Genomic DNA, 27,407 nt, shown 5'->3' on the forward strand with positions numbered 1-27,407 from the left:
AATGCTGTGTTTAATGTTGATTGTTCTCAGCCACTCTATTTTGCAAAATACCTGGTTGATCCTGATGTTCTCTGTCCCTCCCTCTTGTCTGTTTTCCCCCTGCAGATAGAGATTCTGCAGAACAGCCATTGCCACGGCTAATGAGCATGCTCAGTTTTCGGTGTGTTTCTATGCCAGTGTTTCCTCCTGAGCAGACCACATGACTGTAGAGTCACATATGTGGGCGTATACACAGTAAATCACAGTCCACTCATTTGCTCCTCCATGTCCACTAAACAGTTCTGCACTTTCGTGGCAGAATAATGCATCTTGAATGATGGAGACACCACCTCGATAATTCTAAGTTCAGAAACACAATAGGCACAGGCTGGAGCTGCAGGTTAAAACTATCAAAACCTCCCCCTAAATATCATTACAGTGTACCTTTGTTAACTTAATAGAAGCTCCTCCCACTGATGTTTCCCTGAAGAACAGAAAGCTGGGGAAAGTCACGTGAGTGCTGTAGATTAGCTATGGGAAAAGGTACTTCAATTTTTTTTAATGAATACAGTGGCATCATCCGTGTATGTATATAAAAGGGATAATGTACAGTATATTAAACTGTCTGTGTTTATTACCACTTTAACAATCATGGCTGGATTATGATGGACTATGATCCTCACACTGTTTAATTTACATTGCCCCTTCTATTTCTGTACATGGATGATGCCACTGTAATTATTTTAATTAAAAAAAAAAAAGTACCTTTTTCCTAATTGATATACAGCTGTCACATGACCCAGCTCTTTCTCAGCATGTCTGCAGGGAAACATGAGCAGGAGGATCTTCTAGTCCTCTGCTACTGGTCACATGTTAAGAAAAAAACAGCCAGCCGATGGAATACAGAGTAAAAATAAATAGTTAATATTAAACTGTTTTAAAGAAGAAGTAAACTCTGAAGAAATATTCCCAGTAATTATATGGCCACTATGTATAACATTTCTAAACGCGCCAGGATACAAATTATCCTTACAAGATATTTCTTACTGTTTGTGCAGCTTGGTTTCTTTTCTATCTTTTCCTGCCTAAGTCGGCGCTATGTTTGTGGTTGCCTTCTGATTCCAGTCTCATCTGTACTTCCGCCCTTTCTTCTCTGTCAAAGCCAGAATCTTGTGCATGCTCAGTAGAGATTAACCAAGCCTCGTTTTAGTATACCGTTACCTTTGGGACAAAGCCCGGCAAACCAATAAGAGCACACATGCAAATATCCCTCCTGTGTTAACCATGAATGTCATTGTTCACACCCCTTGTAAGGTAGCTGGTCCGATGGGGTGTTTCAAGAACACCGGGACATTGCGGGAATTTAATGCTGTGGAGCTATGCTATCAGAGACATGGCACATGCATGCAGACTGACGTCTTGCTGAGTGTGCCCTAAGTGAGGGACAATACGCGTGCGAGAGACCTCACTGACACAAACATTGGCGATATCTTTTAAAAAGTGCAGTTTGTAACACTTTCTTAAAGCCATCTACATGTAAGTGATTGTAAATTGCTTTACATGCAGTAAAGTTTGGCAGAAGAGTTTACTTCCACTTTAAATTATTATACAAATATATATTTGAAATTAAATCTATTATTTTTTGGCAAAAACATTGTGTGGGCGGATTTCTGTCAATCTCTGGCTGGGTCACGCCCCTCCAGTCTGTGTCTTAGAATAAGATGGAGGTGAAGACGCCATTAATATACATGTAATATCCCACCCCCAATATGTTTAGATGGTTAGTGGGCAATAGGGAAGGAGTGGGCGGTCATTTATCACTGTGTATACACCCACCTGTGTGACTCAATGGTCACATGGGCTGCTCTGATGTGATGGGGAGAAAATGCTCAGCAAAGAAACTCACTGAAAACTGAGCATGTGCAATGTTGCCACCACAGCTGCAAAAACCCTAGCTGAATTGGGGACATGAACAGAAGGTGGAGATGGAGAGCAGCAGGATCAACCAGATTTATTTGCAGAATACAGAAAACTAATCTCATAGCGACTGAGTGACTATGAACAGCATGTAATACCTCATTTATTGATAGTTTTTTTATGGTGTGGGTTTAGTTACACTTTAATGTTACTGAATACACAAAGGTGTTACCTGTCCATCTGTAGGAAATGGCCACAAAATGTGAAATCTCATCACCTCCTCATAATCGAAGTGGTGTTGACATTTCAGCAATACAGCACTCACTGTGGATGGCATTGTAGGAAATTCATCATACCCAAAATACAGCTTCAAAATAAATCTGCAGCAAGCAAGATTGTTCAGTTGATGAAGCTAAATTTGAATGGCATGAAAAACGGTTGCCTTCCCCTTGCATAAGAATGCTTTAAATCATGCCGCTGTTAATGTTTCTAGAAAAATTTCCAACCAGTTTTAAAACCTAATTGCTTTATGTATATAGGAATATATGTACACATATGCAGCTTTTATGTGTGTTTGTTTACAAAACAGACAGATGGTTCTTCAAAGTTGATCCACACATTTGAAAGAAATATTTCATCCTAAGTACATACCTTTTGGAGTGTACTTATGTACAGTTTGCTGTAGAAAGCTTCTGTCAGACCATCTGCTTCGTAGCACAGATGCATCCCCTGCCTTTTGGCCAGATTCATGCAAGATATTCTGATGAAAAGGGGGTCTTCTAGGCTTTTGTCATATAGCTTGTTCAGCAGGAAGCATCGGGCCGCTAAGGTATTACCACCAACTCTGGAGCTGCGAGATTCCTTATCCCACTCACCTCTTTTGTGTTTGTGTTTTCTGATTTCCAGATTGCCCTTGCCGATCGTTCTAATAATACTGATTATTTCTTACACTAGAATAGAGTGGAGGAGATTGGCAGTGAGCTTTGTGGACCGAGTACCTCTTGTGACTGAGAACACTTGAGATTTGTTTTGTCTGCCAGTACTAATGCAAGGAAAGTGTTCTTTTCACATGTATGAATGTCTGGCACTATGGAAAGGACAGGCAGCATCCGTTCTCACTACTATGGCTAAGAGTAGAGCATTTCCTTCTGTCAGTTGGCGGATTACTTTCAGGCTCTCTGGAAGATATTCTTATACACAACGAGGGGAAAATGATCTGCCTTTGCTTTCAGGTCTGTTGCATTAATGTCTGCCATTTGTTTCACTAATGGTGACATAATTTCATTTCCATAATGATCTATTTACCATGTAGATTAAGGGACTGCAATGGTTATTTCTTATTTGTGCTCAAGAGAAAGTTGACATTGCTGAAAAAATAAAGCAGCTTTAAAGTGCCACTATTCATAATTTGCATAATGTTAACAAACTAGTTTATGCAAAAGAGATTTTAGTAACAGTCATGGAAAATAAGTGCAAGCTTCTGGAGATTACTGCCAGAGAAGATAATTTGTGTTTCGATGTTTAGATTCATTTAAGCCAAAGATAATTATTTTTTTTATCAGATGTGTTTTTTATTGAAAGAATTTGTCTCAGTATGAAACATTACATACTGTACATAGCCCATGCCCATGTCCCCTTCCCTATTGTCCAAAAGAACAGTGACAGAAGGGTTTCACCTGCACTCCCACATTATTTACATTGTACCATTAAACATTATGATTCAAATCAGAGACATTGAAGTTCAAAGGTGGTGTTTTGGGAGCACTATTTTCCAGCAGCTGACATCCTGTTCAGTAATCCCATACACGAAAACTAGCACCTGTCACTTTGGCTTTGCTTGATGCGACAATGAGCATAGAACTGCAACAATAGCTTTCATAGTAAAGTTCCCCAAATGTCAAATATGTTGATGTCTGGTCAGGTATGGGTACGTCAGCATTGTTTGTTGCATTTTCACAATCACAGAAGAGCTTTAAACCAAAACCCACTTCTATCGCAAATAAAAAAAATACGTTTTTTTTTCCTTATTTTAGCATAGTGGGTGGAGTTGTTCCCCTGGGCCAACTGGCCATCTAGATACATTATATCTGTGCTGTACATTATACAGTGCATCCAAAAAATATTCACTGCGCTTCACTTTTTTGTTTTGTTAGTCTTATTCCAAAATGGATTCAATTATTTTTCTCAAAATTCTACAAACAAAACCCCATAATGACAACATGTAAAGTTTGTTTAAAATCCTTGCAAATGTATTAAAAATAAAAAAGGAAAAAATGATATGTACATAAATATTCACATCCTTTGCAATGACACTCAAAATTGATTTCAAGTGCATCCTGTTTCTACTCTACTTTTGGAGTCCACATGTGGTAAATTCAGTTTATTGGACTGATTTGGGAAGGCACACACCTGTCTATGTAAGGTCCCACAGTTAACAGTGCATGTCAGAGCACAAACCAAGCCATGAAGTCCAAGGAATTGTCTGTGGACCTCTAAGAGAGGATTGTATTGAGGCACAAATCTGGGGAAGCATACAGAAAAATGTTTGCAACATTGAAGGTCCCAATGAGCACAGCATCCGTAAATGGAAGAAGTTTGGAACCACCAGGTCTCTTAACTGACTGCCCTGCCAAACTGAGCGATCAGCGAAGAAGGGCCTTAGGGGGGTGACCAAGACCCGATGGTCACACTGTCAGAGTTCCAGAGCGTTTCTCTGTGGAGAGAGCAGAACCTTCCAGAAGAACAACCATCTCTGCAGCACTCCACCAATCAGGCCTGTATGGTAGAGTGGCCAGACAGGAGCCACTTCCCAGTAAAAGGCACATGACAGCCTGCCAGGAGTTTGCCAAAAGGCACCCGAAGGACTCTCAGACCATGAGAAACAAAATCCTCTGGTCTGATGAAACAAAGATTGAACTCTTTGGCCTGAATGGCAAGCGTCATGTCTGGAGGAAACCAGGCACCACTCATCACCTAGCCAATATCATCCCTACAGTGAAGCATGGTGGTGGCAACATCATGCTGTGGGGATTTTTTTTAAGTGGCAGGAATTGGAAGACTAGTCAGGGTCGAGGGAAATATGAATGCAGCAATGTACAGAGACATCCTTGATGAAAATCTTGCCCAGAGCGCTCTGGACCACAGAAAGGGGCGAAGGTTCATCTTCCAACAGGAAAACAAAACTAAACCCACAGCCAAGGTAACAAAGTAGTGGCTACAAGACAACTCTGTGAACCCAATTGAACATCTCTTGAGAAATCTGAAAATGGCTGTGCACTGACTCTCCCCATCCAATCTGATGGAGCTTTAGAGGTCCTGCAAAGTAGAATGGGAGAAACTGCCAAAAATAGGTGTGCCAAGCTTGTGGCATTATACTCAAAAGGACTTGAGGCTGCAGTTGGTGCCAAAGGTGTTTCAAGTATTGAGCAAAGGCTGTGAATACTTACGTAGATGGGATTTTTTTTTTGTTTTTTATTGTTAATAAATTTGCAAATATTTTAAACAAACTTCTTTCACTTTGTCATTATGGGTTATTGTTTGTAGAATATTGCGAAAAATAATGAATTTAATCAATTTTGGAATAAGGTTGTAAAATAACAATATGAGGAAAAAGTAAAGCGCTGTTAACACTTTCCGGATGCACTGTAGAGCCCTTTATTCAACACTGCTTACAGCTGTTTCATGCATGTTGGCCATGATCCACGATTTTTCGGAATAGGCCTTGAGGAGCAACGCATATGGTATATAATGTGTTTTTTTTTTTCCTATTTGTGTACAGTGGTTACTTATATTTGGTGTAAGTCTACTGTTGTAATCACACTCAGATAGGCATAATAGTGCTTTTTATTTTCTTTTACATAAATGTTATTGAGGTTTTCGAAAATAACATAAAGCACAAGATCTCAGTACAAAAGATAATATATATAAAAGAGTAAAAAAATTCCTTACAATACAATATGGGCCAATGGGTCATAAACAGCGAGAGCAACGCCACACAGAACTGATTCTGATATGATAACGGAATACCCTTCATTTAATACATAGTTTTTTTTGTAGGGGGATGACAAAGTAATGAAAATGCCTAACATATTAATATCTGGACCTAATAGGTAGTGGGGGGGGGGGGGGATCCATTCCCTTTAAAAAGCTTCTGTCCTTGCTTTTATACAAGTATGATCGATCTGTGTCATGAGATTTTACACAGTTCTTTAAGAACTGTTCTTTGGGGGATTTAGGAAGTGGAGGTTGCTTTACATTCTGCACACTGGAACTTTTCTTAAAGACTCAGTGATGTTTATATCTGGTCATCAAGGAGATAATCGAAGCCTGCAAATGCTGCTGTTCATGAAACCACCCTTTCTTTTATTTATTTGTGAGCAGGGGCCATGAACGTTGTAGAATTAGCAGCAAAAGGGTACATGTAAATGGTCCTGTAAATTTGCCCTAGATTCCTTGGGCTTTTTTCCGTCCATGTAGAGCAATCATCCTTTTAAGATGGTGGATTATTAGAGATTCGACCACTGTACATACAGTAAATGTTGGCAACTGACATTCTGTTCAGTTTAGTAAGCTATGATAATAATAACAGTTGCTTTTAGCAAAAGGAACTGAACAATGAAAATAAAGATCATAACACGTATACTATAGCTTAGTAAAATTAGTATTGTTGTGGATTATAGCTGTTTATTATTAATAATATAGCTCACCTTTGTATCTTTGAAATAATAAATTAGTTGCTTCTTAAGTTAAAGTTCTTTTCATGTTGTTGTCTTTTTGGAATTTAGTGTACCCCTTGTAGCTATCCCAGGGATCATCTGTCATAAGCTGACTTTGGGTTAGGGCTTGCTGGGCAGCAGTTTGTGTTACCATAATAGGTAAAAATCAGTGATCTCCTAGGTGGTTAAAGAAAGGTCCTTGAAAAGCACACATACAACTTGGCAAGGTTTGGCACAACTCCCATATATTACTTATAAGCTACAGAGTCAGATAGAAGTATTAGTATTTAGTAATTACAAGCACACCAACTTGCCATACTTGAGTGTAGATGAAGAATATGTGAAAAACAATAGCATGCACTTACGGCATACACCTGCAGAAAGGCCATAATAGGCTGAGAGCCCAGCTGAAATGGATGCAGGCCACATAACCGAATCATAGTACCTTCTCCAAATCACCCTGTTTTAGATGGAATTATTTTTTAGTATGTCTCACTGTAGCCATTACGTAGTAAAGATACTTTTAATTAGGTGTAAGCCTTATAAAATTGTTTTAAATTTGTAATTAGGAATATATAGAATCTTAATGTTTGTTACCTTCCAGAGATAATGGTTTCATGTTTGATGTGATTGAATTTCACTGAAGCATTTGTGTTTAGCTGTACTTCCATAATGGCATTGCCAGTACAGATGCATCTGGTATCCCTTCAGGAGGTAATCTGTCATCAAAATGGAGGATTTGATATTCTCACCTGTTCAGCAGTCTGATTCTAAATCATGTTCCAACATTGCTGCTGGGCAAAATTGTTGTTCATTGTTTATAATATATGTGTGCATTGATTATTTTCTCTGTGTATTTTACTCTCATTTCTCTTGAAGCCCCCTGGCCTGATCTTATAAAGTCATTTACATGAAAAAATTGTTATTTTTCATGTCATGCGTTATAACCATGTGTCTTCATATCTAGGCCAAATATGAAGCTCTTAAGAAGCAGATGGAATCCATGGAAGTAGAGGTAATGGAAGCTAGGCTGATCCGAGCTGCTGATCTAAACGGAGAGATGGATGACGATGACTCTGGTATGATTACCTGATTTACAGTTTTGATACTTGAATGTATTTTATCAAAGATATTTTTGAATAAAAGGGGAAAGCTATTTGCCAAGCAGATTAATACACAATTCAAGACTTCATGCTCCCTTCTTTATTGTCCATTGAGGGACATAGGATGTTTTTAACATTTGTGGTATACTGCCTCCTACACTAGGAGATTGGCTGCTGACAAACTTTAAAAACCTGTAGGCCAGCCTAGAATAACCCTCCTACTACCAGCATGCCTAAGTTTATTTGCTAGTTTCCTAAGAGGGTGGACTAAACATTTTTTGCTAGCACCTTTTTTCTTCAATTTTTGTCTTTACTCAAGGCATTTTTTACCTATGATTTGAAGATGTAGCACAACTGCTTAGTACACATCAGCGGTAGTCATTTTGTATATAGAAAACCATTGTCCACGTCTCAAGGATTGGATTCCACCTTTTCCTGTCAAGACACACTCTACTAGACCTGTAAGTGCTTCTTGGGCTTTTCAGTTTCAAGCAAATAGTTATTTTTTCCATAACTCTGTTTAAAAAACAGAGTTATGGCAGAAAAAAAAGACCAAGTGGTCCATGAAGTCTGCCCCATTTATAAATGCCAGCAATGCTGATAGTGGGAGAGGTTATTTATTTTATTTATTTCAGGTACTTATATAGCACTGTCAATTTACGCAGCGCTTTACATATACATTGCACATTCACATCAGTCCCTGCCCTCAAGGAGCTTACAATCTATGGTCCCTAACTCACATACATACACAGTAGGGCCAATTTTATACAGGATCCAATTAACCTACCAGCATGTCTTTGGAGTGTGGGAGGAAACCAGAGTACCCGGAGGAAACCCACGCAGGCACAGGGAGAACATGCAAACTCCAGGCAGGTAGTGTCGTGTTTGGGATTCGAACCAGCGACCCTCTTGCTGCTAGGTGAAAGTGCTAACCACTACGCCACTGTGCCGCCCATTCTAGGCTGCCCTACGTTTTTTTGTTTGCCAGTGACTATTCCTATTGTAGGCAACAAAATATCCTGAATGTTAAAAACTTAATCTGTCCCTCAATTGAGAAAAAGTGCAAAAACTCCATTTTGATTTCCATGGAAGTTTTTTTGCCAGTATTTGCATGGGAAAGTTTTATGTGCAGGATGGTTGAGGCATTTTGTATCCATAACTTGTGGAAGGCCAGCACTGCTTATCACATTCTGAGTGCTTGAGACAGCATTTTATGTCTCATCATTTCCAGGATAAGAGCTTCTTAGCAAATATTAGTATTGAAGTGCTAGCTAGGGAATGTCCAGATCTGGATATGATAAATAAGACCGTCGCTAAATCTGATATGACTCTCCACATTTCTCATTCAAATAGTGCAGCTATCTGTAAGATGTATGTTTCACTTAGGGTGGGGGCTGTAGTTTCTAGGAGAATATAATTTGTCAGTGCATGTCATTTATATGTTATGACTTTACATGTCAGGTTACTGTAGAAAAACATTGTTGGAGAATTTTGCTCCCAAGCTGAATGGACACAAGCAAAGTAGAGGTTTCCTAGTCTGACATGTAAAGAGTCACTATATTGTAAAGACTGGGTGAGCACTTAACCACTTGCCGACCGCCGCAAGTACATATACTGCGGCGGTCAGCCCCTCACAGGCAAAGTGACGTATGGGTACGTCACTAGCCTGTGAGGCTCTGTGGAGCGAGCACGCGCCGCCGGAGGCGCGCTCCCGCTCGGTCACGGAGCCCCCCCGCGCGTGTGCCCGGCGGACCCGATCGTCCGTGACAGCGGGAGAAAGGCAGGCAGCTGATGTAAACAAGCCGCCTGTCATTCTCCCCTGTGTAAGAATGGTGATCAAACGGTTCCACTATGTAGGACCGTTGATTACTGTTCTTACACTTCAAGCCACAGCCAATCACAGTAAGAATCACGCCCCTAGGGACACACACCACCCCTCCCTCTCAAATAAAGTTAACCCCTTCACTACCAGTGTCATTTTACAGTAACAGTGCATATGTATAGCACTGATTACTGTAGTCATGTCACTGGTAACCCCAAAAGTGTCAAAAATGTCAGTCAAGGGTCTGACCTGTCCGCCGCAATGTCGCAGTCCCGCAAAAAAATCGCAGATCACCGCCATTACGCGTTAAAAAAAAAAAACAACAAAAATCTTTCCCTTAGTAAACACAATAACTTTTGCGCAAACCAATCAAAATACGCTTTTTGCGATTTTTTTTTTTTATTTTTTTTTTTTTACCAAAAATATGTAGCATAAAACAAATTGGCCTAAAATGTTAAAAAATTTTGATTTTTAAATTTTTTTTTCTGGGAATTTCATATAAAAAATGTGAAAAATATTGTTATTTTTGCAAAATTTACGCTGTTTTTTTGTTTATAGTGCATGATCAAAAAATCGCACAGGTGATCAAATACCACCAAAAGAAAGCTCTGTTTGTGGGAAAAAAAGGACGCCAAATTCGTTTAGGTACAGCGTCGCACGACCGCGCAATTGTCCGTTAAAGTCACGGAGTGCCGAATCGCAAAATACCCCCTGGTCAGGAAGGGGGTAAAATTTTCCGGGTCTTAAGTGGTTTAAAGAAGCTTTTCACACAGAAGGGTACAGAATCAGTTCCATCATGTTGCCAGCCTGTCTCAGGGTGATGAGTAACTTACTCTAAAGGGAACCACGTCCTGAGTGTGCGGACTGTTACAGCTTTTTGAAGAATGTGGATCTCTATATTTGCTTTAGAGTTCCTGGTATTTAAGAAGTACCCATTAAAGTGAAGCAATGTAACTGTCAACATTCCACGCTTAGGATAACAGGACATTCACTCAAACACTGACTCTGACTTGACACCACAGCAACTACTACTAAAATATCTCCTGGATCTACCTGCTTATAAGATATAGCAATTACAGAGAACATGTTCACATTTAGCGCCTTTTCCATGTTCTTGCTTGTGCGTCCATCCTTGGTCAAAAACATCAACTGCAAAGGGCTAAATCTGTTCATCTAGCCAGAAGTCTTGTGAGTTGATAACGTCCTGTACTTTCTGCCTCAACACTGTTATCAGTTAGCATCATTCCTGGCTGTTTCTGTAGTCTACAAATCACCTTCCCTTGTTATTGAGACAAGAGGGAGGTGTTATGTAGTCTTAACACACTCCCTGTCCTAGAGTGAGAGCACTGCTCAATACAATGTTCACCCTTGGACAGGATATATGTGTTAATAACAGGATTGCCAGGTAAAAAATTACCAATAAAAAAAGGTGTAGAAAGAAAACTAATGCAGCCACCATATCTATAGGATAGTATGCTGTAGTACTATCCATTTTGTTCCTGGGTTTATGGCTTTAAGTATTCATATGTTTGTGTTTTTTAGTGCTTAAAAGCATTTCTTTATCTTTTACATTTTATATTGCTTGTAGGTGGAGAATGGCGTCTAAAATATGAGCGATCTGTGCGTGAAATTGATTTTACAAAGAAACGTATGCTGCAGGAGTTTGAGGACAAGCTAGAAGTGGAACAGCAGGGCAAGAGGCAGCTGGAACGGAGGGTCAGTTGGATCACCATAAGACTTTTTACATGTACTTCCTGTCAGAAGGGTTAAAAGAAGAAAATGCATAGAGCAATTTAGGAAGAGTTATCGGTGGAGAAGCAGCTGAGTCAAATGTCTAATAAGCTTTATTAAAAAAAACAAAAAACAAACTGGGCAACAAAGGTACCCAGAAAAGATATATGTAAGCAATATTAATATGGGTATGTGACTTAGAAGTACTGAAGCCAGTAAATCAGCATGACAGCCAGGCAACTAGCATTGACAGCTCCTGGGTCTCTCTCTATTAGTAGGACTATTTTAATGTTCTAATATGGCCTAATAGTTCTTTGTAAACCTCTGGTAATTTGTGGACTGTATGCATAGATATTTAAATGGAGGACATAGCTATAGATAAAAAGTTGTGTATCCTTATAATTTTCTGCATTATGTAACGTATCCATGTTCAGGGGGGCTGCTGAGTGTCTTATCCAACTACTCACTTTCTTTTGCCTTCAGCTGGCAGATTTGCAGGCAGATAATGAAGAGACGCAAAGAACATTGCAACAATTAAAGAAGAAATGTCAGCGTCTAACGGCTGAGCTACAAGACACCAAGCTTCATCTAGAGGGTCACCAGGGGCGCAACCATGAGCTTGAGAAGAAACAGCGTAGGTCAGTGATTTAATGAATTGCACATTCATCCACCAGCTACATATAAAGGGAATCTTTTGCTGATTTTAATTTTGATTTGTTTCTAATAAGAATAGTATTATTAGAGTCGAGATGAACAATAAGGATGATCACCCTGTAGCCTGAACCTTCAAAAAGCAATTCAGCAATAAAAATTCCAATATTTCTACTCTCAGAGATTCACTTTAGGCTGTTAGCTGGTTCACTAGTAAGAAAGGCAGGCTGAGTATTGCTTACCACTTGGTTTACTGTGTATGCTTGTTATTTGTTATCATTGCTATTTCAGCAGTAAAGCAACAAAAGAGTTTGCATTAGCTTTTTATAACTGATAGTACAATTTCTTATAGTACAGAGAAAGAACAACATGGCAAAGATCCTGTCTAAAAGGACCCTCCAAAAACAGAGTAGTGTTAGGGCTCTTTCACACGAATGATCCGATCAGAATCGCCTGTCAGTTTTTTAGGCGGACATGGTCAGATTCTCCATGCATCCCTATGGGGCAGAGGATGTCAGCGGTGACATGTCTGCTGCCATCCGCATCCGATCCTGTCCATGAAATCAGGATGGATGGAAACCCTATTTTCCATCCGTCGATCAGATCGGATGAGAGCGGACAGACGGTCCGTTCTCATCCGATCTCCCCATAGAGAGAACGGTCCTCACTGGACAGCGGACCAAGTGAAAGGAGCCTAAAGGTTCAGGGGAAGATATCCTTCATGGTAATGAGTAACTTTGAGTGAACATATTTACAATTTGTACTAGCAGGGGAAAGCCCGAGTAATGGCGGACCCACAATAAGACATCTTTATACATAGTTACGGATGTGCATAACTTATGACTGGTCTTTAAACGTTACACTTATCTCCAAGGTTTGACTCTGAGCTAACACAGGCTCAAGAAGAGGCACAAAGGGAAAAGGTTATAAAGGAAAAACTGAGCAGAGAAAAGGATATGCTCACCTCTGAGGTGTTCAGCCTCCAACAACAGCTGGAAGTAAGTGCAACTAATTTAAACATTTTCTCACTACGTCCAATTCTTCTTAAAAAAAAATGGGTAGCCCAGTAAAAAAAAAAAAAGACACTATGGCTTCAATACTCCCCTTCTCTCATGATCCCTGTAGGCTTACTGTATCATCCAGCACCAGTATTCTTCTGAAAGGAATGATGCCCAGCATCATCCAACCCACTTCCTGAGCTTACATGGTCATAAGCACACCTCCTGAGGGTTGTCATCATGCCAGCCTTGGCTGATAATACTTCTGAACAGTTCATGACACCACAAATGTAGACTTTAGGGGTTATAGAACTTAAAGTAGAACTTGTAGGCAAAGGTTTTTCTCTTACGTCCTCCGACAGTCGCCGCCTCTCCATATTCGTCACAATGGGGGTAATTGACCTTTTCTCCGTAGGAGTAGCTAGGCAACAGAATATGTCAATATTAAAGCTTTTAGCATATCCCACCCCCAGGGGATGGTCCCCTCAGTCAATACCCTCCTGCTTCCTGTTCCATACCTCAGTTTCATTGTCTAGCTTTCAGGAGTTAGCTGGCTGTTTCTGTGCTGGGGCATTTTGTCTCAGCCTTTTATCTTCTTTTTGATTTTGAGTTTTTTTTCTCTCTCTTTACTTAGCTGTTACTTTTGTCAGCATTAGTTAGTTCTTCTGATGAAGAGGATCGTGCGGGCTGGGTCTCGGGCTGGCCCCCCTGGTCGCAGGTTGTGGGCCAGTGGCTTCCCAGCCTGCCATCGAGCGTTCAGTCAGGTATTTTTTCCTGGCATTGGTGAACGACCCATCCCTGTTCGATGCAGGGATGCTGTGGTGAGGTGGCTACCTCACTGGACGCCATGCGGTTTCGCACCGCAGTTCTACTGCGTCCTGGCTGCGACTCTCCCTGTCCCATGTGCAGTGGCTTGATCGCTTGTGCAGGTTCCCCACGCCGTTCAGAAGGTAAGTGTATTCTGTGTGGGGACCTGTCTGTTTAGTGGGTGTCAGTCTGGGACTGTGTAACCCTGCATGTCTGTTCACACTATTGGGCTCCCTGTCTGGATGCTGCTGTGGGCTGCAAGGAGGGGGGCTGTGATACACTGTTCTGTGTTTCAACTGTGTGGTTCTCTGTGTGACATGCTGTATGTTGTAGGGCATGCTGTGTTACATGTTTTGTGCAACATGCGGCGGCCGCTGCGGCGGTCCGCCATTTTATTAATAGCTGCAGGCATATGAGGGCTTCTTCTGTATGCTGGGAGCGGCGTTTTTGGCGCCAAGCGCCGCCATTTTGGCGGCGATCACTCCGGCCTCATGTAGCACTGCATTTGCCTCCTCCCCCGGCGGCCATTTTTTTGTAGCCTTCCATAGGCTTTATAGGAGCGGCTTCTGTTGCATCACTTCCTTTTCCCTGGGCACACCGATCGATACAGCAGCAGCAGTGATCTCTCCAGGTTTTTATCCTCTTTAGTCTTGTGTTCCTTGCCTGAGTTTGTAGTTTTCCCTGTGGGGGTCGACTTGTGCTGGTATGTGTGAGCGGTGGGCTGCGCTCGCCGCACTTTTAAAGGGGCAGTTACCCTTTTTTCTCCTGCACACTTCTAGGGGGCATGGATTCTCAGGAAAGCAAATTTCCTCCCGATTTACTGGGAGGCCAAGGGGCTGCTGCTGTTTCCCCTGAGGGGGGCGATTTGGCCACAGTTGTGGCTAACCTGGCTGCTCAGGTGCAGATGCTTGTGGTTGCTCAATCCACTAAATGGCCCAGAGTTTCAATCTTCTCTGATTCAGAGGGCGATGGTGATGGGGCTGCTATGGCTGGGGTCCCCTTATCGGGGTCCCGTTCGTCCCTGGACTTTGCAGGGTCGGAGGGGGATGCAGAGGTTGAGGGGGTTGATGATTCTCCCCCTGGCTCGTCTGAAGAGCTTGCAATCATGGATGAATTGGTTGCTTCTATCAAACAAACGTTGCATTTACAGGATGAACCGTGTCCGCCTGCCGTCCTGACTTCTTATGGGACACAGCGGAGACGCAAAACATCACAGGTTTTTCCTTGCACTGAGGATTTTCAGCGCGCTGTTAGTGAACAATGGCGCAATCTAAAAAAGCCTTTTGCTGTGCCAAGTAGGTTCAAGCTGCGTTATCCTTTCACGCCCGCCACTGATGAACGCTGGTGTGTTCCACCTCCGGTGGATCACGCGGTGGCGGTTTTGAATAAATCCACTGCGATTCCGGCAGAGGATACCCCGGTGTTCCGGGAACCTACGGACAGGAGACTGGAGTCTCTTGCCCGCCATACTTACTCGGTTACCGGTTCCATGCTGAAAGCTATTTTTGCTTCCCTTATGGCAGCTCAGGCTGTCGCGGATTGGACGCAAGTACTCAGGCGCGTCCTGGTGGCTGATTCTGCCCCGCCGACAACATTGGCTATGGTGGATCAGATCCATCAGGGTGTCATGTATTTGTGTGATGCGGAATTAGATGTGATTCCTTTGGCGGCATGTGTGCACAGCGTGGCGGTGTTGACACGCCGTTTGATTTGGCTAAAATGTTGGTCTGTGGACCAATCTTCTCGCAAGACTTTGGCTAATTTGCCCTATACGGGGTCTCGCCTTTTTGGCGACTCACTGGATATGCTGATTAAGGGGATTTCTCGGGGTAAGAGCACGCTCTTGCCCCAATCTCACAAGGCTAAGGGCGCTCAAGGTAAGAAGCATGCTTCGTTTAGGCCCTCTCAGGGGTCCTTTCGTGCCTTTCGGTCGCACTATAAGGGCAAGCCCTTCAAGGGTCAAGGCTCCCAAAAGAAACCGTGGGCAGGTAAGCAGAAGTCCGGCCAGTCCGGGTCCGCTGCCCATAACAACGCGACCTGAAGGGACGCCCTCACCCAGTTCTGGGGTGGGGGGACGTTTGCTCGGTTTTCTTCAACCCTGGCTGACCCGCGTTCGGGACAGGTGGGTTCAGGAGATCGTTCGGTCCGGGTACAAGATCGAGTTCCTGTCTCGGCCGGCGAACAGGTTTTTTCCCTCAAACCTTCAATTGTCTCCGGAGCGTTTGCGGGATCTGCACCTGGCGGTGCAGGACCTGCGGGCTCAGGGAGTGGTGGTTCCGGTGCCTCATCGGGACAGATTTCGGGGGTTTTATTCAAATCTGTTCACTGTGCCCAGAAAGGAGGGCAAGGTACGTCCAATTCTGGACTTGAAAGCTCTGAACCGCTTTGTGGGGGTTCGCAAGTTCCGCATGGAATCCCTGCGCTCGGTGGTGGCTGCTCTAGTTCCGGGAGAATTTATGGCCTCCATCGACTTGAAGGATGCGTACCTACACATCCCCATTTTCGAGGGTCACCAAAGGTACCTTCGATTCGCCATTGCGGAGGATCATTATCAATTCGTGGCGTTACCCTTAGGTCTCGCTTCGGCTCCGCGGGTTTTCACCAAGGTGCTTGCACCGGTTCTGGCCTTACTGAGAGCCCAGGGTATCTCAATCCTGGGGTATCTGGACGACATTTTGGTTCGGTCTGCGACCAGTCAGGGTCTGGTGAAGGACCTGTCCGTCACGATGCAGACTCTGCAGGAGTTTGGTTGGACGATAAACTTCCCAAAATCGACGCTGTACCCGTCGGTTCGTCTTCCCTATCTGGGTATGATTCTGGACTCTGTTCAGGCGAAAGTCTTCCTACCGGAAGACAAGCTCAATACACTTCAGGATGAAGTCAGGTCCCTTTGGGACGTTCCGTACTCATCCCTCCGGACGGGCATGAGGTGTTTAGGTTTGATGGTCTCGGCCTTCGAGGCGATTCCCTTCGCCCAGTTTCACACGAGGGGTCTCCAGGCGGAGATCCTGTCCAGGTGGAACGGGCGACCACAATCTCTGGATCTTCAGATCTCGTTGAGTCTTCGCACGAGAAGGAATCTTCTGTGGTGGCTGCAATCCCCGGCAGTGTCGGGGGGCAAGTCTTTTCGTCCGCTTTCGTGGACGGTGATCACCACGGATGCCAGCCTGTCGGGCTGGGGTGGTGTTCTGGGCGTTCTGTCCGCCCAGGGTACTTGGTCGGAGGAGGAATCCTCCCTTCCGATCAACATTCTGGAATTGCGGGCGATAAATCTCTGCCTTCGACGTTGGACGGACAGGCTTCAGGGCTGTCCGGTTCGGGTGCAGACGGACAATGCCACAGCGGTGGCCTACATCAACCACCAAGGGGGCACCAGGAGTGCCCTAGCGGCTCGGGAAGTAGCCGACATTCTGTCTTGGGCCGAGACGCACGTCCCGGCGATAACGGCAGTTCACATTCCGGGGGTGGAGAACTGGCAGGCGGATTATCTGAGCCGCCAGACTCTGGACCAGGGAGAATGGTCGCTCCACCCAGAGGTCTTCCAGACATTGTGTGCGAAGTGGGGTCTTCCGGATGTGGACCTGTTCGCGTCTCGTCTGAACAACAAGGTGGGAAGGTTCGTGGCAAGGACGCGCGATCCTCGGGCAGACGTGTCAGACGCGTTAGTGGCTCCGTGGCATCAGTATCGACTGATGTATGCATTCCCACCAATTCAGTTGCTATCCCGGTTCCTTCGCAGGTTGCCCTCGGAACCAAAAACGGTGATTCTGGTGGCGTCAGACTGGCCCCGCCGGTCTTGGTACGCAGACCTCGTGAATCTGGCGGTCGAAGCTCCATGGCGTCTGCCTCTTCGGGAAGATCTTCTGTCTCAAGGACCGATATTCCATCCTGCTTTACAGTCGCTGGCTTTGACGGCCTGGCTGTTGAAACCGAGGTCCTGAAGGATAGGGGTCTCTCTCCGGAGGTCATTCATACTTTGATCAATGCTAGAAAGGCCTCTTCGGGGAAGATATACTACCGTACTTGGAAGGCCTATTTTGCCTGGTGTGAGTCCAGGGGGTATTCCCCTCGCTCATACTCGGTATCGAGAGTGTTGGCTTTCCTTCAAACGGGCGTGGACCAGCGGTTGCCGTTGGCCACGATTAAGGGTCAGATTTCTGCTCTGGCCGTTCTTTTTCAACGCCCTGTGGCGTCTAATTCTCTGGTTGGCACCTTTGTTCAAGGGGTGCGGCACCTGGTCCCTCCTCGGAGGGAGCCTTTGCCTCCGTGGGACTTGAACCTCGTTCTGTCCGTGTTACAACATGCTCCTTTTGAAAAGAGGGAGATCTCGTTGCCTCTGTTGTCCAAGAAGGTCGCCTTTTTGGTGGCAATCACTTCGACTCGCAGAGTTTCGGAGCTGGCAGCTTTGTCCTGCAGGTCTCCGTATCTGGTGCTCCACTTGGATAAGGTGGTCTTGCGACCTAATCCTTCTTTTCTTCCGAAAAGGATTTCGGAATTTCACCTCAATGAGGACATTGTCTTGCCTTCTCTTTGCGCGGAGCCTAAGCATCCGAAGGAGGTGGCCTTACATTCCTTGGATGTTGTTCGGGCAATCAGGGTTTACCTGAATTCGACAAAATCCTTTCGCAAGACGGATTCTCTCTTTGTCCTTCCTGAGGGATCTTGGAAGGGCATGGCGGCGTCGGCTTCTACCATCGCCAAATGGATCAGACAGACCATTGAGCAGGCATATGCTTTGAAGGGAAAAGTTCCCCCTATGCCTGTGAAGGCGCACTCTACCAGATCTCTGAGTACGTCTTGGGCCTGTCATCATCGGGCTTCTGTGGCCCAGGTGTGTAAGGCGGCGACTTGGTCGTCCGTTCACACCTTCTCAAAGTTCTACAAAGTGGATGTTCAGGCATCGGCTGATGCTTCTTTTGGCCGCAAGGTTCTTAGTGCGGCAGTACCTTAAGGTCCCTTGTTTTTGGGCCCTTGGCTGTTTGGGATGTTTTTATCCCTGGGTTATTTGTTCTTCCTGGGTTGTTGCTCCTGTTGAGCAAAGTTTTTTTCATGCTGCCCAGCTGGTTTCCTTCCTTTGGTAAGGTTACTTTCTTTGATATGGGTCCGGCGTTGCCTTAGGCGCGGCTGCGTTTCCCACCCCTCATGCTTACACTGCTTTGGGACGTCCCCATTGTGACGAATATGGAGAGGCGGCGACTGTCGGAGGACGTAAGAGAAAACTGAATTTTTGTAAAATCTTACCTGTAAAATTCCTTTCTCTGAGTCCTCCGACAGTCGCCGCCCCCGCCCCTCTTTTGGGGTTTGTTTATGTACTCTACTGCTATTCTACTGAAACTGAGGTATGGAACAGGAAGCAGGAGGGTATTGACTGAGGGGACCACCCCCCGGGGGTGGGATATGCTAAAAGCTTTAATATTGACATATTCTGTTGCCTAGCTACTCCTACGGAGCAAAGGTCAATTACCCCCATTGTGACAAATATGGAGAGGCGGCGACTGTCGGAGGACTCAGAGAAAGGAATTTTACAAAAATTCAGTTTTTTTTTTGTTTTTTTTTGGGGGGATAGAGTAGGGAGGGTTATAACCCTGGTCTGTTTATTTTTTGCTGTGTCCCATTGGGGAGATTTTCTTTAATTTTCTGTCCCATAGACAAAACCTGGAAGTGAGCGGAAATCCCAGCATTAGTGGAATCCCTTGGGGCCGCCCAGGTCACCAGAACTAGTGTCCCCATTTGAAGATTTCCTCTCTTACTCTTCTGGGGACAACCCCAAGTTTGGACAAATAGAGAGGGTGAATCGGACACAGACAGTAATAAAAACTGACAGTTGTTCTAATCCATCTCCTCTCTGCCCAAAACTAAAAAAACCAAAAAAAAAAAACATTTACTCTTTCATTCATTGACGGACACCGCTCCTTATCTTGACCGTTGGGTTATACTGCCCCCTACAGGAGTAGGACACTAGCCAGGAAAAAACTTAGGCCTATGGGGCAGTCCCACGGGGTATACTCCCACTCTCAGCTATAGGCATTCAGTCTTTTTCTGCCTAGTCAAGAGTAAGGACCTAGTTCCTTGCTGGGATCTCTGGTCCTGGCATTTTTTTCTTTTTAAATTGAATTTTGTTTCCTATCTTTGTTATTTTGTTCCCATGAGAATCTACTATCAACTACCGGACTGGGCAACAGACTGGACTGTCTAGATCCAGAGGGTCCCCCCAGTCTGGCAGGCCTCCGCCCCACGCTAGGTCGGCCGCGACATAGCCCCCTGGACAGGGGGGCTATGTCGCGGCCGACCTAGCGCCCCCCTATTCCGATGGAGCGGTGGTCTGTCAGGAGCGGTGCCCACCCTGTTCCTGCTATGGTAAGTAGCTTGCACTGCGCTAACCCTGGAGGGGTGGATGTGGGCACCTCCCTGGGATGGTCGAACCCCTGGGGTTCCCCTCCTTCCCATGCAGTGCCCCCCCTTCCCGTTCTCGGGGTCCTCATCGGATTGTTACCCGCCCATTTGCCCACACCCCCCTCCCCTCTCATGGGGTGGCCATACATTTTAGGTCAGTCGGGGGTGTCGAGCTGGGGGTGAAGGCGGAGTGCGCTGCCGGCAACCCGGGCGATTGACTTTTGGGAGGGGGCTGTACCGGGGGGGGGCTCCTGCCAGGGCCCCCCTTTCTGCTGGGATCGTAATTGGAGCTCTTGGGGGGGGGCCCCAGGAGCCGCGTGGTGCCGCCATTTTATTGTAGCTTTTGGTACTGCTGATCGGTAGCCATGTTTGTGTAGCCTTGTGGCCAATTTCTTAAGGTTTCTCATTGAAAATAATGGCGGTTATGTTTTTAGAGCTGTATGGGTGGTGATTCGGTGGTGGGAGCCCCTCCTCATCCCCTGGTGCTGGCTCCTGGATCTTTCTCTTCCTGATTGCCGCATGGTGTGCTGTTTGCCGGGTGCTGCAAGTGCCTGATCGGTGGTGGAGTCTTTTTGCGGGGTCCCCTCTCCCTGCTATAGCAGCAGTAGTGATCTGTGCTGGGCCTACCACCAGCACGGTGGGGTGTCCCTAGCAGTGTTATACACTTTTTTTGTGTGGGTCCCCTTTTTCACTAATGGAGTCCCTGGAGCACATTTCCCCACCTGATCCCCTCTCAGAGCCTGCCAGGCCCTCCAGGTCCCAACAATCCCTGATTACACTGATGGCGGTCCTGGAGTCCTTGGTGTCCAAGGTGGATTTGGTCCTGGGAAAACAGGCTAGCAAAAAGCGCCCCCCCCCCCCGCGCCTTCACCTGTTTCAGCTGTCTCATCAGATCCTGAATCATATTCAGCCGCCGTGGACACGAGTCACCCTACTGGGTCTGCGTCCACGCACCCTGCGTGCTAAGATAGTGAGGATGATTCCTCTGCTCCTCTAGCCACGCATGAAAAGGCACTGGTGGAGGCCAAAAGGTCCACATCCGAAGCCCCCCCCGGAGACACATCTGTTGAAACACTTGCGGGTGAAGAGACCATTCGCCTGGACTCAGGGCCTGCCGACTGAAGTAGTCCGCCTGCCAATTTTCCACCCTTGGAACCCAAAGGTTCAGAGATTTGTGGCAAGATCTTGGGATCCTTTGGCCGACGCCGCTGGCGCTCTGGTGGCCCCTTGGGGTCAGTATTGTCTGATTTACACTTTTCCTCCTTTTCAGCTTCTGCTGAGGCTTCTGCACAGAATCCAGGCAGAAGGGATTCCAGTCATTCTGTTGGCTCCAGACTGGCCTTGCCGGTCTTGATACGCAGGCCTTGTGAGGCTGGTAGCCGATGTTCCTTGGAGACTCCCTCTCAAAGATCTTTTGTCTCAAAGGCCGATCTTCCATCCTGCTTTACGGTTGCTGGCTTTAACGGCATGGCTATTGAAAGCCAGGTACTGAAGGATAGAGGATTGTTGGATTCGGTTATTCCTACACTGTTGAAAGCTAGAAAATCTACTTCTAGGAAGATTTATCATAGCGTTTGGAGGGCAAACATTTCTTGGTGTGAGTCTCGGGAAGTTTCTCCCCGTTCCTTTTCGGTGTCACGTCTGCTGGAGTTTCTACAACAAGGTGTAGATAAACGTTTGGCTCTGGGCACCATTAAGGGCCAGATTTCTGCCTTGCCAATTTTTTTCCAACGGCCGTTGGTTGCAAATTCTTTGATTTACACTTTCGTCCAGGGGGTTCGCCACTTGGCTCCTCTGGTAAGGTCTCTGGTACCTCCGTGGGAATCTCATTTTGGTGCTGTCGATTCTTCAAAGACCGCCTTTTGAAAACATTTGTGAACTTCCTCTGCCTACTTTGTCACAGAAGGTAGCTTTTTTGGTGGCTATTATTTCTGCATGCAGGGTGTCAGAACTGGCTGCGTTGTCCTGTCGGTCACCTTACCTGGTGGTTAACAGGAACAAGATGGTGTCACGTCCCTGACAGTTCCTTCCTAATTTCGTCTGGGGTTTCCACTTGAATGAAGACGTGTTGCCTTCCTTGTGTCCTAAGCTGACACATCCTAAAGAATTTGCTTTGCATTCCCTGGTTTTGGTTTGGGCAATCAGGGTGTACTTTGCAGCGACTGATTCGATTCGAAAACCGGATTCCTTGTTTGTCCTTACGGATGGATCTCTTAAGGGGCAGGCCGCATCTGCTGTGACCAAGTTTTACAAGGTGGATAAACTCACTTCTGCAGATGCTGCGTTCAGCTGCAAAGTTTTGCAGGCTGCTGTTGGAGAGGTTTCTGCCTCTTGAGGGTGTATATTTTCTGTGTGGTGAGCTCCAGTTGTTCCTGGTTAAGCTCCTGGTTTACCTTGTTGGCTATGTTTAGCCCTTTTTGGGAATCATACATTGCTGTGTTTTTCCCACCCCTCATGTTGACACTGCTTTGGGATGTCCCAAGGGTCAAAGAAGATATGGAGCTGTGTCAGTTAATGAACGAAAGAGAAAACTGGATTTCTCTATCGCTCATTGACAGACGTAGTCTTCTTGATTCTCAAGAGCTGGGTTATGTTGTCTCCGCAGGAGTAGGACTAGGCAGAATGACAAAACGTTCTGGCTCCACCCTAGGGGGCAGTCCCTGAGGGTATATCCTCCCTCTCTCTGCTACAGGGAATCAGTTTTTTTCTGTCTAGTCAGGAGTAAGGACCTAAGTTCCTTGCTGGGATCTTTTGGTCCTGGCAAGACTTTTTTTCTTTAAGAAAAAGACATTTTTTAGGTAGTTTTCTCCAGTGTTTTTTTCCTGTGAGATCTTCAAGCAAAAATGCCGGACTGGGCGACACTTGTGGTCACCCCAGCCGGCCTACGAGCGCGTGCAGACCAGGCATTGCGCTTGGTCGGCCGCGACATATTCAAGTAAGTATGCGGGGCCGGGCGACGGGCTGGATGTGAGATCCAGTGGTCACCCCGGTTTCTGCCTAAAAGCGCGTGCAGACCAGTGCGCTGAGTCGGCCGCGACGGAGTCCCAGTAAAGGGACTGACTTTGCGAGTTAAAAGCTCGCTTGGACGCCAGGACCAGAGAGTCGAGGCGTCCACAAACCCCCACCTCGGTGGAGAGGGTATTATGAAGAGAGGGTGCCTGTCGGTTCGGTATGGTGAGTAAAACGTTCCCTTTTTTCCTCATTTATGAGGCAGTATATATTATGGGCCCCTCCATATATGGTCAGTATATATCTGACACTTACAAGTCCCCCTTGTAATACAGCATGTGTTTGTGGGAAGTGGACTTGGTTCAAGAGCTAACACTCTACCCAGCAGACTGTAACATTACAGCAAACATAGGAGGTATAATCCTACCTTATGTGCAGTGTATCTCTGTAGATCCATATGTCACCTCTCAGCAGAGTGCAGGTGGATGTGCTGGGAAGACGATATCGGCGGTCCGCCGCCATTTTGCCGTAGACCGAATGCATGTATGTCCTCAGGTCACGCCGGCCGCCATGTTTTTGGAGTCTTATGTCTCTTCTATGGGGGCGGCCATGTTTTGTGAGCCCAGCTTCCTCGTGGAGGGCTGGGAACGCCGGAAGGCGTACACAGGGGGCGGAGCCACGCCTTCTGCCCGGGAAAAAGCAAACAGCTCCTTCCAGTCTGTGTAAGACAGACGCTGGCTGCAGTTTGTTGGAAACTGCACTGCATCGGTTGGTGAGCCTTGGGGGTCCCTCTCTCTCTCTCTCTGGGATCGAGAAGCAGGTACTCTGAGGGGCGCTATTGCGCTAGGGGGAGACACACAAAAAAAAAAAAAAAGTTTTTTTTGTTTATTGCTGGCAAAAGTGTCCTGTATTAACATGGACCCTGCCACTCATGTATCTCCTCCGGATCCCCTCGAGGGGTCTGCGGGATCCTCCAGCACCCCATTGACAATTGAATCTTTGTCAGCCATTATGGAAACTTTTGTGTCCCGGGTGGAAGTGGCTTGTCAGGGACAGGGCGCAAGAAAGCGACCCCCACCTAACCCCTTATTATCTGAAACCTCGGATTCAGACTCTGAGCCTATTTCTGCAGTTGCAGGTACTTCATCTGGTATTGGTGTCTCGGGTCCTGTCTCTTCAGACAGTGAGGAGGATGTTTCGGCATCTGCCATAGCCCGAGAGGAAGCGTTGGTAAACGCACTCATTGTATCTGTTCAAGAGACTTTAAGGTTACAGGGTATTCCATCAGAAATAGCTGAAACTGAGATCCCTTTTGGGACTAAAAAGCGCATCAAAGTGGCAAAGGTTTTTCCATTGCCCAAATGTTTTGGCAATCCAATCGATGAAGAATGGCGTCTGCCAAAACGCACTTTTAATATTTCCAAACGCATTGACAGGCGTTATCCGTTTGAGGAAACCCTTATTAAGAAATGGACAGAACCACCTGTGGTGGATTCACCAATTGCTAGATTGAATAAAGCCACGGTTATTCCTTTAGAAGACGCTCCGTCTTTTAAAGATCCAGTGGATCGCAAGATAGAAGCTATGTCTCGCACCATGTTTTCCTTGATTGGATCAGCTTTCAGGCCAATAATTGCTATTGGTCTGGTTTCGCAGGCTGTAACTGAATGGACCAAGTGGTTACGCCGGGACTTAGAAGAAGTCCCTCAGGCGGTATCAGATTTGTTGGAACAAATGATACAGGGGTTACAGTTTGTATGTGATGCGGCGTTAGACGCCACTCCATTAATGGCGCGAGCATCAGTCTCAGCAGTGGTTCTCAGGCGTACACTGTGGCTAAAAGGTTGGATAGCCGACCAAGGTTCCAAAAAAGCATTGGCTAATATCCCCTTTTCAGGAGAACGTCTATTTGGAGCCAACTTAGATGAGATCATTAAGGATCTCACCGGTGGAAAAAGCACCTTTTTACCGCAAAATTTTAAAGGTAGAGGAACTCGTCAAAGACGAGGGCCTTCTTTTTCTGCTCACGAGGTTTTTTCGTCCAGCGGGTGAAAAAACTAAGTCCTCCAAGGTTCCTACAGGAGGCGTCAGGGGTCGTTGGTCGGGCAAGCAAAAGCCCGCCCCCTCCAGACCTGAAGATAAACCATCCAAAGCCTGAAGGTGCGCCCCCACCCATAACTGGGGTGGGGGGACGTCTTCGCCGGTTCCCGGATCCATGGCTTTCCAGAATCCCGGACAAATGGGTTTGCGAAGTCATAAAGTCAGGGTACAAGATCGAGTTTCGATCTCTCCCACCGGCGCGATTCTTCCCTTCCAATATCCGACTATCTCCGGATCGTCTAGAAGATCTGCGGAGAGCAGTCACAGATCTACTACAACAAGGAGTGGTAGTCCACGTTCCTTGGACAGAACGGTTTCAAGGGTTTTATTCAAACCTGTTTACAATACCCAGGAAAGAGGGCAAAGTGCGTCCAATTCTGGACTTAAGAGCACTCAATTCTTTCGTCAACATAAGAAGATTCAGAATGGAGTCCATTCGCACGGTAGCAGCCTTCCTGCATCCAGGGGATGTCCTAGCGTCCATAGACATCAAGGACGCCTATCTTCACATTCCCATTTTCGCAGGACATCAGCGTTTTCTACGCTTTTCCGTAGAGGAGAACCACTATCAGTTTGTGGCGTTACCTTTCGGTCTCGCCACGGCTCCGCGGGTCTTAAACATAGAAACATAGAAACATAGAATGTGTCGGCAGATAAGAACCATTTGGCCCATCTAGTCTGCCCAATATATCTGAATCTGAATCCTATGAATAGTCCCTGGCCCTATCTTATATGAAGGATAGCCTTATGCCTATCCCATGCATGCTTAAACTCCTTCACTGTATTTGCAGCTACCACTTCTGCAGGAAGGTTATTCCATGCATCCACTACTCTCTCAGTAAAGTAATACTTCCTCATATTACTTTTAAACCTTTGCCCCTCTAATTTAAAATTGTGTCCTCTTGTGGTAGTTTTTCTTCTTTTAAATATGCTCTCCTCCTTTACCGAGTTGATTCCCTTTATGTATTTAAAAGTTTCTATCATATCCCCTCTGTCTCTTCTTTCTTCCAAGCTATACATGTTAAGGTCCTTTAACCTTTCCTGGTAAGTTTTTTCCTGCAATCCATGTACTAGTTTAGTAGCTCTTCTCTGAACTCTCTCTAGAGTATCTATATCCTTCTGGAGATATGGCCTCCAGTACTGCGCACAATACTCCAAGTGAGGTCTCACCAGTGTTCTGTACAGCGGCATAAGCACTTCTCTCTTTCTACTGCTTATACCTCTCCCTATACATCCAAGCATTCTGCTGGCATTTCGTGCTGCTTTATTACATTGTCTTCCCACCTTTAAGTCTTCTGAAATAATTACTCCTAAATCCCTTTCCTCAGATACTGAGGTCAGGACTGTGTCAAATATTCTATATTCTGCCCTTGGGTTTTTACGCCCCAGGTGCATTATCTTGCACTTATCCACATTAAATTTCAGTTGCCAGAGTTCTGATCATTCTTCTAGTTTTCCTAAATCCTTTTCCATTTGGCGTTTCCCTCCAGGAACATCAACCCTGTTACATATCTTTGTGTCATCAGCAAAAAGACAAACCTTACCATCGAGGCCTTTTGCAATATCACTTATGAAGATATTAAACAAAATTGGTCCCAGTACAGATCCCTGAGGTACCCCACTGGTAACATGACCTTGTTCTGAATGTTCTCCATTGACTACAACCCTCTGTTGTCTGTCACTCAGCCACTGCCTAATCCACTCAACAATATGGGAGTCCATGCTCAATGACTGCAGTTTATTGATAAGTCTTCTATGTGGGACAGTGTCAAAAGCCTTACTAAAATCTAGATATGCAATGTCTAGTGCACCTCCACCGTCTATTATTTTAGTCACCCAGTCAAAAAAATCTATAAGATTTGTTTGACATGATCTCCCTGAAGTAAACCCATGTTGTTTTTCATCTTGCAATCCATGGGATTTAAGATGTTCCACAATCCTATCCTTTAATAGGGTTTCCATTAATTTGCCTACTATTGATGTCAGACTCACAGGTCTATAGTTGCTCGATTCCTCCCTACTACCTTTCTTGTGAATGGGCACGACATTTGCCAATTTCCAATCTTCCGGGACGACTCCTGTTACTAATGATTGGTTAAATAAATCTGTTATTGGTTTTGCCAGCTCACCACTAAGCTCTTTTAATAATTTTGGGTGTATCTCATCAGGACCCTGTGACTTATTTGTCTTCACTTTAGACAGCAATCTTAGAACGTCTTCCTCTGTAAAGACACATGCATCA

General features: G+C 45.4%; 1 protein-coding gene across 7 annotated transcripts in view; it reads left to right on the forward strand.

Moving 5' to 3' along the window:
• The window catches only part of MYO18A (myosin XVIIIA), a 572,782-nt gene that overhangs the window by 428,855 nt on the left and 116,520 nt on the right, over positions 1-27,407 (forward strand). For all 7 annotated transcript variants that reach the window (XM_082245147.1, XM_082245143.1, XM_082245145.1 and 4 more), the window contains 4 exons: positions 7,579-7,690; positions 11,125-11,252; positions 11,751-11,905; positions 12,793-12,916. In XM_082245147.1, the coding sequence (XP_082101273.1) occupies positions 7,579-7,690; positions 11,125-11,252; positions 11,751-11,905; positions 12,793-12,916 (519 nt within the window). The remainder of the gene's footprint in view (positions 1-7,578; positions 7,691-11,124; positions 11,253-11,750; positions 11,906-12,792; positions 12,917-27,407) is intronic.

This window comes from Pelophylax lessonae (genome assembly GCF_965119305.1).
Source record: "Pelophylax lessonae genome assembly, chromosome: 2".
Lineage (NCBI taxonomy): Eukaryota > Metazoa > Chordata > Amphibia > Anura > Ranidae > Pelophylax > Pelophylax lessonae.